This window comes from Callithrix jacchus, chromosome 2, assembly GCF_049354715.1.
Source record: "Callithrix jacchus isolate 240 chromosome 2, calJac240_pri, whole genome shotgun sequence".
Taxonomy (NCBI): Eukaryota; Metazoa; Chordata; class Mammalia; order Primates; family Cebidae; genus Callithrix; species Callithrix jacchus.
Window position 1 is genome coordinate 18,104,278 of NC_133503.1, and position 15,133 is coordinate 18,119,410.

General features: G+C 48.0%; 1 protein-coding gene across 1 annotated transcript in view; it reads right to left on the minus strand.

The window, feature by feature from the left end:
* Nucleotides 1-15,133, minus strand: part of SDK1 (sidekick cell adhesion molecule 1) — a 1,001,700-nt gene that overhangs the window by 11,417 nt on the left and 975,150 nt on the right. The window contains exons 43-44 of the mRNA XM_035283177.3: nucleotides 11,101-11,221; nucleotides 6,472-6,601 (exon numbers count right to left, since the gene is read on the minus strand). Of these exons, the coding sequence (XP_035139068.2) occupies nucleotides 6,472-6,601; nucleotides 11,101-11,221 (251 nt within the window). The remainder of the gene's footprint in view (nucleotides 1-6,471; nucleotides 6,602-11,100; nucleotides 11,222-15,133) is intronic.

Genomic DNA, 15,133 nt, shown 5'->3' on the forward strand with positions numbered 1-15,133 from the left:
ATAAAGAGATGAAACTTGTAATTAACAACTTCCCACAAACAAAAGCCTAAGACCAGAGGACTTCACTGATGAAATCTGCCACACATTTAAATAATTAATACCAGCTTTGGAAGTAATACTTCCCGAACCATCAATAAGGCCAATGTTACGCTGATATAAAAATTACACAGAGATATGTAAGACAAGTAAACTACAGACCTATGTCCCTTATAAGTATAGATATAAAAATGCTCAGCAATATTGCAAACTGCATCCAGCAACATAGAGAAAGGATTATACAATATAAACAAAGGGCATTTACTGCAGGAATGCTAGGGTTAACATCCAAATGTTAGTTAATGTAATGTGCCACATAAATAGAATAAAGGACAAAAACCAACCAGACACAGAGAAACCATCTGACAAAACTTCAAACCTTTTGATAATAAAAACATTCACCAAACTCAACCAGATAAAGGGCATTAAAGTAGAAATAATCTGATAGAAAAAAGTTAATAGAGCAAGCCTAACACAACTAGCCTTAGAATGTCCTGCTTTCAAAGATTACCCTTGGTTGGCATCTGGGAACTTGACTGGTAAAAAGTTCCTTTCATTGATAAAACATTTTCCCTAAATTATAAGAGTACAGTGGCTAAACTGCACAAATAATTTAGTTTATGCTACACATTTGCTTTCTTTCTGGAGTCTGGAGTTTTGCTACATGCTCGGCAGAGGATGCCTATGTAATCAGCTGCCAATAAAAACCCTGGGCACTGAGTTTCTAGTCCTCAGTACCTACCCTGCAGGTACAGTTTGCTCTAAGTGCAAGGCTATGGTAAAGCTGTGGTAGACAACAACTCACATGTGTCCTCAGAACTCCCTGGTAGAGGATGAAGTGTGTCCTGTGTGCCTCTGTAGGAGAAGACTCTTGGAAGCATGAACTGGTCTCCTTTGGACTTTGCTCTGTGCACATTTTCCCTTTGCTGATTTTGCTCCGTATTCTTTTGCTGTAATAAATCTTAGTAATGAGGATGTGTGCTGAATTCTGTAATGAATAACTGAACTTGGGAGCGTTCTTGGGGATTCCAGACACAACAAACCCGAATGTTCATCAACTGATGAACAGATTTTTAAATATGTTGTATCCATACAATGAAATTTTCCCCCATATAAAGAAATGCAGTACTGATATGTGCTACAACATATATCAGTGAACCCTGTTGAAACCTGAAAACGTTTTGCTGAGTGAAATAAGTCAGTCACAAAAGCACACATTGCACCAGTCTGTTACATGAAATGCTCAGAACAGGCAAATCTATAGAGACAGAAAGTGGTTGCCAGAGTGGAGGGAGAAGGGAATGGGAGGCGATTGGTGGAGTTATGGGATTCCTTTTTAGAGTGATAAAAAAGTTTCAAATTTGTGGAGATGATTGCAAAACTCTGAAGCTACTAAAAACCATTGAATTGTGTATTCTAAATGGGCAAAGTATATGGTATGTGAATTATAACTCAATAAAGCATTTTTTAAAAAGAAGATCCCGACTTGAGTGGGGTTTGGTACTAGGAGGGACTAATTGTCAGATGGCAGCCTTTTCAAATCGCCCTGTGACACTTGGCCTGTGTTCTGTTAGACCCTATAAAGAAAGATACACTTCCTGACTGGGTGTGGTAGCTCATGCCTGTAATCCCAGCACTTTGGGAAGCTGAGGCAGGCAGATCACTTGAGGTCAAGAGTTTGAGACCAGCCTGGCCAATATGGGGGAACCTTGTCTCTACTAAAAATACAAAAAATCAGCCATGCACAGTGGCAGACACCTGTAATTCCAGCTAATCAGGAGACTGAGGCATGAGAATTGCTTGAACCCAGGAGGCGGAGGTTACAGTGAGCTGAGATAGCGCCACTGCACTCCAGCCTGGGCTACACAGTGAGACTTCATCCCCCACCCACCAAAAAAATACACTTCTGTTCCAAGAAAGCATATGGGTAAATATGTCAAGGAAAATACAACAAGTTTGTTTTCTGTGAAGGGAGAAGTTTTGAACTGAAGTCCAATTTAAAAACAATGTGAAAGAGAACGGATGGAACATACAAACTGATGATTTAGTAAAAGTGGTTCAGATGCATTGAAATCAGTATGCAAGTGAAAGAAGCTAGTCACAGAAGACAACATACTGTATGATTTATTTAGATGAGATGTCCACAGGGGCACACCTAGAGAGGTATAAAGTAGCTTAGTGGTTGCCAAGAGCTGGGGTTGGCTGCAGGTTTATGTGGGTGGAGTGACTGCTAATCGGTACAGGGTGTTTTGGGGGCTGATGGAAATGTTCTGCATTTGACTGTGGTAATGGCTGCACACCTTGTGAATGGACTAAAAACCACTGAATTGTGTAGTTCAAATGGGTGAATTGTATGATATGTGAATTATGTCTCAATCCAGCTGTTTCAAATAGTGGTTCAAAGTGAACTTTACCATGTGAGCTGGCACTTCCAAAATGATCTAAGTCCCCAGTTCCCTCTGTTGGGATCCCATGAATATTGAGTGCCTTCAAATCCCTCAAATTCATAAGCTTCAAAAGCAGGATTCAGCAAGATTACACAGCAAAGAGCTCTACAGACAAGGGAGGCCACCCTTTATCCACCCAAGAACCCAGGGAGCACAAGATGGTCCACGTGTGGGGATTCTTAGCTGAGACTCCACGGGACACTAGGTGGAGGGGTCTATAGAGACTTCTGGGGGGCCTTGGGCCCCCAGATCCTTTGTGAAATTCTGCCTGAAGGTGGAGAGAGTGTATGCACCTTTCATCAGCTTCCAGAAGCAGCCTGTGACCAAAAGGCACTAGGAACCATGAGGTGCATTTGCGAGAATGCTTTCCTTCAGCACAGGGCTTGCCACATGGGAACAGTGTGGCCTGGCTTCTGGGACCCTCGCCACCCCAGCCATGCTGCCTGAGACTTAGTTCTGAGAGCAGGACTGGTGGGAAAATGGGATTTCCACTTAGACGCTGAGGTCTGCCTCTTCAGTCCAGCTCATCAGTGCATGTCTGGGGGAAGACATTAAAAAACTCTTAGCCTCGGCTTTCTGCCTGTTAAATAGGGATGATAACACCCTTGATGCAGAATTCCATTTAGTGTGGGTTCCATGTCCTGCCCTCTTCCCTTTTTCCCCCCTCCTCACACTCACCTCCCTCCCTCTTGCCACCTCTGTGTGTTTGTATTTAAATGAATATGTGTGTGTGCAGGTGTGTATGTACGTGTGTGCATGTGTGTATCTAGGTACATATGTGTTGTGCATGTATGTAGATATGTGTATGCAGGTATGGTTGTGTGCATGTGTGTTTGTACTTGTATTTAGGTATGTATGCATGTGTATCTGTGCATGTGTACTTGCACATGGTATATGTGTGTGGTGTGTACCTGTGTGCATATGTGTGCATGTATGCATGTTTTAGGTGTGTGTGCATATGTGTGCATGTGTATGCACAATATGTGTATAGTTTTGCACATGCATATTTAGGAATGTGCATGTGTGTATGTGTGCATGTATTTAGATATGTAGGTATATGTATATGTGTATATGATGTATGTCTGTACATGCATATTTTTGCATGTACATATTTAGTTATGTGGATGTATTTAGGTGTGTGTGTGTAAGCATGTGTGTGCATGTATTCAGGTGTACAGGTATATGTATGTGCCTGAATGTATTCAGGTATGTAGTTATATGTATGTGTGTAGTATGTATATTTATATATGCATGTATCTGTGTATTTAGGTATGTGCGTGTGTTGTATATGTGTATTTAGGTATACATGTGTGTATGCATATGTGTGCATGCATATGTATGTGTGTGTATTTAGGCATGTGCGTGTGTTGCATGTATTTAGGTGTGTATGTATGTGTGTGTATTCAGGTGTATAGGTATATGTATATGTTTGCATGTTTGTATGTGTACATATGTGTGCATGTGTATGTGTGTGTGCTGTGTGTTTATGTATGCATGTATGTATGCATGTGTGTGCATGTATTCAGGCGTGTAGGTATATGTATGTGTGTATGTGTACACATGTATGCATATATGTGTGTATTTGCATGCATGAATACGTATGCTTAGCTCAGTTCAAGGGTGTGCTCAATAACTTTCCATAAAAATTTGCCAAAGTTAAATCTCCAAACACACCACACATGTGAGAGGAGAAACAGACTAATGCATTCCATTAGCTCATGTAGAAAATGCTTTTAGGAACAAGTAATTCAGAGTTCATGGATCCAATCCTGCCTGCCTGCTCTAGGACAAACTTCCAGGAATGCCTCCCTCCCCCTCCTCTGGTGTGGGGCTGGAGGAGAACACTGGGGAAGGGAGGGGTAAACTGAGCTCTGGAGACACAGGGGCCTCGCTGGGAGTCAGCTTCAATAGCTGCCTGCTGGATGACCTCAGCCTCTGACCAATAAGGAGGCTGGCCCCACCTCATGGGGCTGGGGTGGTCCGCACAGAAGTGCACATTCATCCTGGGCCTGGCCCACACTGAGTGCAGAAAACACAGCAGCGAGTGTGCAGCACACAGGAACCACCCACAGCTTTGACACCCCCACGGTGCCCGGATTCTCTAAAGAGCAGCAGCCTGGCAACAGGGACAGGCCCAGGACTGGCGCTGTGGGATGTGGCTCTTTGGTGATGGACACTGTCCTGCTCAAAGGCTGCCCTGCTCTGCCCCACGTGCTGCTTTTGTACATGCAGCTAGCTTGTGATAAGCTTTTTCCTTATCACAAAAAGGCAGGTCAGTTTTGCAGGATTTCACTTGACAGTCCCTCAGTTTTAGACAAATGTCCCTTTCCAAGCATCTGCTTTGCCACCTGCTGTTTTTGCCGAGCCCAAGGCTATGGCACCGACAGTGAACCCAGCGTCCTCTGTAAACAGAACACATGAAGCAAAGCAGAGCCGGCCTCGTCACACCCACCTGCTGGCCCTTCCCGAGGGGAGTTCATCAACAACCCACAATTGAAAAGAAGTCATTTGATAGAGCCCTGGGGCTCAATAAGGCCTGGATTCAGGTTAAAATGAAGGTGAGACTTGTTTTAGATTAAATATTGATTTAGAACATGAGTGCCAGGAAGTGGGGCAGGCCTACGTGTCCAGCAAATGGTGGCTGGTTTTCATCCCTCTCCAGACCTGGCATATCTGAAAGAAAAAAGTCCAGGACTGATGGGGCAACCTCTCCAATTTCTGCTTCAGCCATCTTTGCTGGTAAATGTCAGGAATGCAGATGGTGCACCTGTAGGGAAGGGGTGCTGAGCACCTCCTTGGAGCCCCCTCATGGCTGCCTTGCTGGTTAAAGACCCTTTGGGTGACACTAAGACTTCGCACAGGCAACACACTCCACTTCTGAACTGCTGCAGGGGAGGCCTGAGGTAGGTAGGCCCTGGGGTCCTGGAGGGAGCACATGAAGGCTAACACTCTTAGGGAAGCCATCTCCCTGGTCCAGCTGCTCGGTGAGGAGAGGAACACATCATGAGTCTGAGCTCACCCTGAGCCCAATACCTGACCTGAAACTGCTGTGAGCAAATCCCTCTTCTTCAGCACAGGGGAGGGAGCTAGAACAGAAGCTCCCTGGGCAGGTGGGAGGCTGGCAGGGTATGCAGGGAAGTGAAGGTTCAGGGGTGAGCAGGAAGCTCCTTTCTGGTGAAGGCTTCATATTTTCTATCTGTCCTGCAGGATCAGACCTGCTGCCACTCTAACTAGGGTCTAGGGACTACCAACCTATGTTTATCTCTGAAAGTGAAATGGAGAGAGAATGGGCTTCCAGGGCAGGAGTTCACACTGGGCAAGTTACTGATCTTCCCTGAGCCCCACTGGCTCCATCCGTAAGAGGTGGTTTGGGCCCAGTTATCCCCAGGACTACATGAGATGCAGCACGTGACAGCAATCAACAAACACTGTCTGCTGGTGCCCAGGCAACACCCACACTCTGCTCTGCAATGCACCCCTCATGGAGAGCACCAGCCTTGTCTATCTCACTGCAGGCTCTGGGACTTGGGAATCAGAACCTGCTGCTCCACGAACTGGCCTTGGAGTGTAGACTGCTTGAGGCTATGTGTGCCCTGTGGGGCCCACAGCAGACCCTGAGACTTGGGGATTGGAACCTGCTCCTCCATAAACCAGCCTTGCAGTGTAGACTGCTCGAGGCTTTGTGAGCCCTGCGGGGCCCAAAGCAGACCCTGGGATTTGGGGATCTGAACCTGCTCCTCCACGAACTGGCCTTGGAGTGTAGACTGCTCGAGGCTGTGTGAGCCCTGCGGGGTCCAGAGCAGGCTGTGGGGTTGACCTTGGGCTCCCTTATGTTTTTCTCATCTGCAAAGTAGAGTCTTTTGTCCTTGACTCTGCCTGTGAGGATGCTGTGAGACTCAAATAGGACAAGACAGCCTGAGAAGGTAGAAGTCTCCCTGCAGAAGTAGGGGGGCACAGTCACTGCCTGGAAGTAGGCGCTGACACTGACCTCGGATTCTGACACATCCGCCGACTTCTCCTTGAGGCTCACGCTCTCAGTCAGCGCGGTGCCGTTGTACTTGTTGCAGATATCCTCGTCTGAGTAGTGCAGGCCGCCGGGGCTCGGCCGGGGTGGGGACCTAGGGTGAGGACCCATGCCACAATTACCCTCTGGGCAAAAGACACCCTCCCCCAGAGGCCTCCTAACCTGGCACCTGGGCTTTACTGTGCTGGACTAAGAGGAAACCCACAGCCTTTGATAGCACTTTGGCAACTGATGCCAAAATTGCTGAGCACTGGCTATCTGGTGAGTCAACAGCCCCCCTGCACCAGTGTGTACCAGTGTGTACCAGCCTGTACCAGCATGTACCAGCCTGTCAGTGTGGGGACTGTGCTAGGCCTGCAGGCATGAGGGAAGAGCTGGTCTGTGCCAGGAGGGGCAGTGGGACATTCACATACAAAGAGCACCCTGAGGATGGACTGATAGGAGGCTGGGGAGCTTGGGTGCCCACCAGCTGCAGGCAGGGGAGTGTGGTGGAGAGAGATGAGGATGAAGTTGTGAGGAAGGGTCTGATCTGCCAGACTAAGGGGTGGGAATTGTCTCCTACAGATAAGAGGGAATCAGGGAAGTTTGCACCAGGCCCGATCTCCTTGTCTGGTTGGGGAGTGTTCATCTTCTCTGGCTGATGGAATTCTAAGATTGCTCCAGCACTGCCTCCACCCCATCATCCCATTCTTTGAGTGTGGGAAGGGCCTGTGATGTGCCTCTAATCAGTGGAACATGGCAGACAGAAGACTTGGTTACATTAAATGGAATGGGTGAAGAACTACTACTCCCATCACTCCCATGATCACATGACATTATAGGAGACCCCATCTTGGCTGGCTAGAGACAGAGATGCTCTTGCTGGTCTTACAGAAGAAAACAGCATGTTGTGAATAGCCCCTGGAGAGGACCCCATGGCAGGAGACCATAAGCAGCCTCCAGGACATGAGGAAGACCTCTAGATGAGGGCCAGGATGAAGCTGGTGCCCTCGGTCATGTGGCCACAAGGAAGTGCAGGCTGCCAGCAGGCTGAATGAGCTTGGGAGAGGATTCTTGCCCGGTTGAGCCTCCAGATGAGAACACAGCCCAACTACACCTGGATTATAGCCATGTGAGGCCCTGGGCAGAGGAACTAGCTGAACTGTCCCCAGACTCCTGCCCCAGGGAGACTGTGTGGTACTACATGGGTGTTGGTTTAAGCTACTAAACTTATGGTCATTTGTCATACAGCAACAGAAAATGAATATTCTCTTGAGAGGGGAGACTATTTGAGCTGCGTAAAAGCACAGCTTCTATTTTTTCAGATGGAGAACTTAGAACTTGGGGGAAAACTCTGAGTACTACATTACTGAATTTTCAAACCAGGCAGGACTGACTGCTTCCTAGTCCTCTGAAGGACTTGATAGTGAGAGCAGCCTGTGAGCAGTCAGACAGGCATCTGTGCACTCAAAGGGACCATGTCCAGGACCTTCAGGAGCCCCTGCAAGCCCCCCTTCATGCTGCAAGGAGTGAGTGCAGAGCTGAGTGGCGGCTGCAGAGGGAGCATCTTCTCATCCCTCAATGAGAGAAGTAACCCTGGGCGATCAAGCAAGGAGAGGCTACTGGCCAGGAAACCAGGCCTTGGCTGGAGACTCTGCTGGGAAGGCTGGAGGGGATGGAGACCTCTGGTTTTGTGTAGTTGGTGTTGTCTCCCTTGGGGCGTGCCTCAGTTTCTCCTGGAAAGGCCCAGTGATGGCTCAAGGGCCTTTCTTTCTCTATTTCAAAGGTAATTTATTTTGTGGAAGATGCAATGTCTCATCTAAACACTTGGGCACCTCTTTTTATCTAAGGAGCTAAAATGGTTTCTTCCCCACAAAGAAATTGGAAGCACAACACGTATATTGGAGAGACAGAAATCAACCGTGCCTGTATTTCAAAGATATTTTGGGGATGACACTACAGGACCAATCTCAGGTGTCCCTGCCCAGATCCTCCCCCAACCCCAGCAGATAATCCTTTCCTTTAGTCACCTTTGGGGTCTGATATGGTTTGGCTGTGTCCCCACCCAAATCTCATCTTGAATTGTGGCTCCCATCATTCCCATGTGTCATGGGAGGGTCCCAGTGGGAGGTACTTGAATCATGGGGAGGGTCTTTCCCATGCCGTTCTCATGATAGTGAATAAGTCTCACATGATCTGATGGTTTTATAAAGGGGAGTTCTCCTACACAAGCTCTCTTTGCCTGCTGCCATGTAAGGTGTGACTTTGCTCCTTGCCTTTTGCCATGATTGTGAGGTCTCCCCAGCCATGTGGAACTGTGAGTTCATTAAACCTCTTTCCTTTATAAGTCACCCAGTCTTGGGTATGTCTTTATTAGCAGCGTGAGGACAGACTAATACAGGGTCCTATTGCTAGGACTGAAAAGGTGATGGCTTATTTAAAAACCGAGGGGAAGGGTCTATTTCCTTTTCCACATTAATTTTATTTTGTCCTTTGGTCTCAGCAGGTTCAGGAGAGTTTGAAACAGGCCCTACTGGGAAGTTCAGGGCTTAACTGGAGCCACTGACCTGGATGGACAAATCAAACCAAAAAGCCCCTCTCCCTGGGCAGTGTGTGACTTGCAGAGCAGGGAAGCAAACTCCCAGCTGGTGTTAGACCACCCAGAGGTCTCGGCATGCGCTCTGTGCTCCCATCAGCTGGAATTCATAAGGCAGCAGTGGGTTCTGCATACATGAATGCATATTGAGAGGTGTAACCCTAGAGCTTTAGAGATGGCCACTTATAAATGATCAAGGGTGGAATGCCTGAGGGCAGGGGCAAAACCCTCCCAGGCCCAGTGGCTCCTGCAGACTCACACAACTCCTTAGGTCATGAGCTGGGCTGGGGAGCCTCAGAGATGGAGCCATGTAGGCAGAACATCTTCCATCTTCCACCCTGACCTGCTCATGCCCCTCCATGGCTGCCCTGAAGCATCTCAAACACTTTCTGCCTCGAGGAAGGCTCTTGGTCCCCACCTACCCAAGAGCTCTTCTTTAGAAAGGGGTTTCTTGGATTTGCCTCCCCATAACACCGGGTAAGACCATGCTACAATCCCTTCCCCTGGAGCCACATGCAGACTAGTTCTGAAGATACAAGGTTCCTTCCTGTACTGGGGCCCCCTCTGGGAAATGTCTTTGTGGGCTGAGAACCTCCAACCTCACCATCAAATGATGTTTCTTTTCCCTAGGAAGCAGATGGACTTCACAAAACTGAACAAATGTCTATTCTTGGGCAATGTGCTTGAAGGCTATGAGTGTCTCTTCTCAGAACTCAGAAGACAGATTTGCAGCAAGGGAGCAGGGCATATAATATTTTTAAATTCTCTGTGACAAGATACTCCTGGCCTTGAAACTACCTGTGGTTGCATTTTCATGTTTCTGTTACACGGCAAGAAAAACTTGCCTCCCAGTAGAAAAATGAAATGAAAGATGTGATCAGATGTTACCACCAGCATCTGCCTCCAGCCCTGGGGAAGGCCTTGTGGGGTGGCGGCCTGTGGTGCTATGGACTGGCACCTGTGAGGCTGGCAAAGGGTCAGCAGCTGGGAGAAATGGCCCCCTCCATGCCTCGGCAGCATTCGAGTGATCTGAGATTCCCAAACAGCACTGGAGGGCAGGGGTGGCATACGGACTCTCCAGGCACTGCTGGCCCCTGCAGCTTTATAGGCATTGAAGGGAAAGGAAACCCTGGGGTCTCTCTGGGTCTGGAGGATGTGTGATTTCCATGCTCTTGCCACTAAGGGTAATCCAAGGTGAGTCTGGCCAAAGGAGAAGATCTCTCTCCACCCCGATGCTGGGGCACCCCGGGAAGGCCCCGACTGTCTGTTCTTCAGGTGAAGCGTCCTCAGGTGTTTGAGGTTTTCCTTCTAGACGCTAAAGACCCTTCCCCAGTCCTGGCCCTTCTCCTTGGTCAAGGGATGACCAGAGGATGACGCTCTGCACATCAAAAAGGCAAACTCAGGTCATCCCCTCTCTTCTTTGGGAGAAACCCTGTTTCCTGCTGGATTTAGGAAAAGGATTAAAAGCTAAGAGGCTTTGGTAGCGAAAATCCTTCTCGCCCACACTCACATCCACGTGTGGAATGGCAATGTGAATCAGCACAGAAAACTTTGGAATACACAGAACAACGAAATTAGCAACAAGCACCAGGTTTGCATGTGAGGACATCCGCTTGGGCCTGCGGCAGCTCAGGTAACACCTCTGTGAACTAGGAACACTCTGATCCGAGGTGCCCACGGTTGACACAGAATGCCAGCCTGGCAGCCACTGGGTGTCCCAGGTCCTTCCCACACACCTGAGGCCCCACCTTCTTTCTAAATCTCCAGAGATGCCCTGAAAACACTTCTAGCCACTCTGCCAACCCTGTCTCTCCTAAACTCAGGGCTGCCCCTGGTGGGCTTGGGATCTCACCTGCCAGTGGGTAAGGTTTTGCTTCCTGGAACCACGGCTGGGTGGGGGCAGGATGGAGGACGCAGGAGGCGCCAGTGGATGTGGGCTGTCAACAGTGGCAACCTGGCCGTGCAGCTCAGGTCCCCGGGTGGGTGTGGCATACTGGGTCACAGCACTGCCTACCTACCTGGTCCCGTTCTTCTTGGAGAAGGTGCTCTTGACATTGAGGTGGCGACTGCTGAGCTCCAGGGCAGCAAATCCTCCATTGTCCAGGGTCACAGACTCCTCCATGGTGGAGATGCCCTTTCCTAAAGCCCAGCAGGAAAGCAGGAGAGGCATGTTACTGGTGTGGCCACTGCAGCTGTGCCAAGCCAGAGCTGGCCAGAGAGGCAGCTCCTGAGTCCTGCTGCATGCAGAGCCCAGAGCTGGGGACACTTGCTTTAGCCCCCAAGGCCCTTAGGGCTGAGCTGGGGAAAAAAGCTAGGTATTGATCACAGTGTTGGAGCAAAGTGACAATATTAGCATTTCAGTTTGTTCTGCCTGATCCTAAAATAACAGCATTCTTGCCAGTGTTTTATGAAATTATATTCAGAACACATGAACTTTTTTTGATGTTTTTTTAAAATTTTTGTTTTGGTAGAGATGGGGTCTCACTATGTTGCCCAGGCTGGTTTTGAACTCCTGGCCTCAAGCAATCCTTCTGCCTTGGCCTCCCAAAGTTCTGGAATTGCAGGTGTGATTCACTGCACCTGGCCAAGAATGCATAAGCTTTTTAAAAGTCAGGGAAGTTAAATATTTAATAAATTTCAAAATAAAAATTCACAACCATTTAACAAAACAGGAAATAAAAACAAATGTATGGGAGTGTGACAGCTAAAGAAAGGGTACAGGGCTTCCTTCTGCAATGATACAAATGTTCTAGAATTGACTGTGGTCATCGTTGCACATATCTGTGCATTCCCCACTGAACTGTACCCTTTAAAAAAGAGTAAATTGGCCGGGTGTGGGGGCTCACGCCTGTAATCCTAACACTTTGGGAGGCCAAGACAGGCGGATTGCTGAGCTCAGGAGTTCGAGACCAGCCTGGGGAACACAGTGAAACACCATCTCTATGAAAAATACAAAAAATTAGCCAGGCGTGGCAGCATGCACATGTAGTACCAGCTACTTGGAAGGCTGAGATGTAAGAATCATTTGAACCTGGGAGGTGGAGGTTGCAGGGAGCCAAGGCTGCACCACTATATTCCAGCCTAGGCAACAGAGTGAGACTCTGTCCCACCCCCCAAAAAAAAGTAAATTTACGAAGTTTACAAATACATAGCAAAACATATTCTAAAATACATTAACAGATCAAACAAATAAAAATAAAGTTTTGAAAAATCAAACAACCTAAAAAAAATTCCACTAGCTTTTTCATCTTATTGTGCAGGAAAATCCAGGGCCTCCAAGTTGCTCCCAAGCTTGGCCTGGTCTGTCCACCCCACCTACCCCTATGTCACCTTCCAGCCCTCAGCCACTCCCTAACACAGGTTTCTCCCTTGGGGATCTCCCTCTTGGAGATCCCTCTTCTCCCAGTATTTCTGGGCTTCTCATCCCTTCCTGCAGAGCACAGCTCAAACGCCCTGAGACCAGAGGGGTCCTCCTTGACCATACAGAGTGACCTCTGTTTCTCATGCCTATGCACATATTTGCTCTTCGAGGTGCAGACTTAAGTCTATCACACTCCCCAGTGCCCCTACCAGCCCCCAAGTCAGCACCTACACACATACCAGGGGCTTAGCAGGTATTTGCTAAGTGTGTTGACATTTCTAAACCCCAAGAGGCTCCTCTCAGCTGGGACCTGGCCCCCCTTTGACGTGCCTTAAACCTTAATGCTCTATTTGTGTTTAACGGAAGAAGACAGAGCAGAAAATGAAAGATGCGCTTCTCTGGGAGAGGGGATTTGGGATGATGGGAGGTGAGCAGGTGGAAACCAAGATCAGAAAGGAATTCAGACATGGATGGGAGGATAAGAAGTGAACACAGGAAGGGGTGTCAAGGGAGGCCGTAACAGCAAAGGTTTAAGTTTTGCATGTCTCCTGGGCAGGACGGGAGACATTCTGGTAGATAAGTATTATTTTTTCTAGGCTTCAATTACGATGTTAAATTAATACTCCAGGGTGAGGCTGAGCATCAGAAGCTGCAGGTCAGATCTGCCTTTTCAAGTCTGTTTTCCAGATGGAGGAGGAGAGTGAAAGGCAGGGAGATTTTCTACGCACCAGACACAGGATTCTGTAATAGCATTAACTCGGGAAAATGACACGCCATTCATACATTGTAAATCCCGCAGGAATAAAATCTGATTTATGAACACTTGTTAGAAGTGAATTTATACAGAAAAAAATAAATCCGTTCTTTGAGGGATGAATTGCTTAACATTATAGAAGCAAATATGGAGGTATTTTAGGGGCCTGGTTTTTTTTAACCCCTCTGGCACAAGGACGGTGGGACTTGGTAGCTGGGGTCAGGAACCTACTTTGCCCAGCTCCTTGGCCCAGAGGGCTAATGTAGCCGGCTCCTCTTTTTAAGAACAGCTCATCAGGGATCTGCCTTTCCAAAAAGAGAAGACCCAGTTGATAGGAAACCCTCCAACCAATGAGCTGGGCTCAGGAACAGGTCTGGCCCAGTGGGTGTGGTGATATCACAGAAGTGACCGTGTACTTGGGCTCAGTTGTTGGATGTTCTGTGGAATAAAAACAGGCCAGGGTCTGTGGCCCATGCCTGTAATCCCAGCACTTGGGAAGGCTGAGGTGGGGGTGTCACTTGAGCCCTGGAGTTCAAGACCAGCTTCGCCAATGTGGCGAAACCCCACCTCTATTTAAAAAACAAAAAACAGGCTTCGGTCTAGAGCTCAGTTACACACTGGTTATCCAAAGAAGTGGTCTCACTGGTAATTTTGAGGTATACTAAATTGGGGGTAATCGAATGCACAGGGTGTGCTAATCTTGAGTGTTCAGAATGACGTTTTGTGGTTGTGAATGTCACCACCGTCCACGCAGGGAGATAGAGCATGTTCAGCACCTGTGACGCTCTCTCATGTACCTTCTCTGTATATACCTCTCCACCAAGAGGCAAACACGATTCTATTTTCTGGAAACTTCCATTCACTGTGGGTGTTCCTGGTCTTCATGGACATGGAGTCAAGAGGTCTATGTTCTCTGTGGCTGGCTTTACCCTGCGTTCATTTGTTCCTTTCTCTAACGATAGTGATTCATTCAGAAATAAGTGCTTATTGACAGAATATCTGCTCTATGCCTAGCATGGGGCTTGTGCTGGAAACACAGTAGTGACCTGGCTTAGAGCTGGAGCACAGACCCAGACAAGGTTCAAGCTGCAATGGGAGAGAAGAGCTATGCCATGGAGATGTTTCTGTGACAGTCTGTGAGCCACAGCAAAACATCAGCATCTGAGGCGTGCCCCAGCTCACTGTTTTTATATTACATGTTTAACATTTTATACTTTTTTTTGTAAGAGACAGGAACTCGCTTTGGTGCCAGGCTGTAGTACAGTGGTGTGATCATGGTTCACAGGCTCAGGTGATCCTTAGCCTCAGCCTCCCAACGTGCTACATCCTCCCTAAGGATTACAGGCATAAGCCACCATGCCCAGCCACATCTCATACTTTCTAATTGTATTGTAAAATGTGATTAGGCTGGGCATGGTGGCTCACATCTATAATCCCTGCACTTTGGGAGGCCAAGGCAGGTGGATCACCTGAGGTCAGGAATTCGAGACTAGCCTGGCCAACACGGTGAAACACTGTATCTACTAAAAATACAAGAAAATTAGCTGGGCATGGTGGCAGGTGCCTGTAATCCAAGTTACTCAGGAGGCTGAGGCAGGAGAATTGCTTGAATCCAGGAGGTGGTTACAGTGAGCCAAAATTGTGCAACTGCACTCCAACCTGGGTGACAGACTGAGACTCTGTCTAAAAAAAAAAAAGCAATTGCATTTGAGTAAAGGTACAGAGCGGGGATCTCTGAGGCTGGATGACTCAAATGCCCTTATTCAAGACACATGGCTAATCTGAGTGCAGGCAGGGTCAGCATCTGGGTACTGAGGCCTCAAGGGCTTGCTGGGCTGTACCTGGCTCTCCCCAGAAAGAAAAGCTATTGCATCTCTCTCAGCACCTACAGGCAAATGAAATGGAAAAGTGGATGCTGGCCTGGCAGATGCACCAG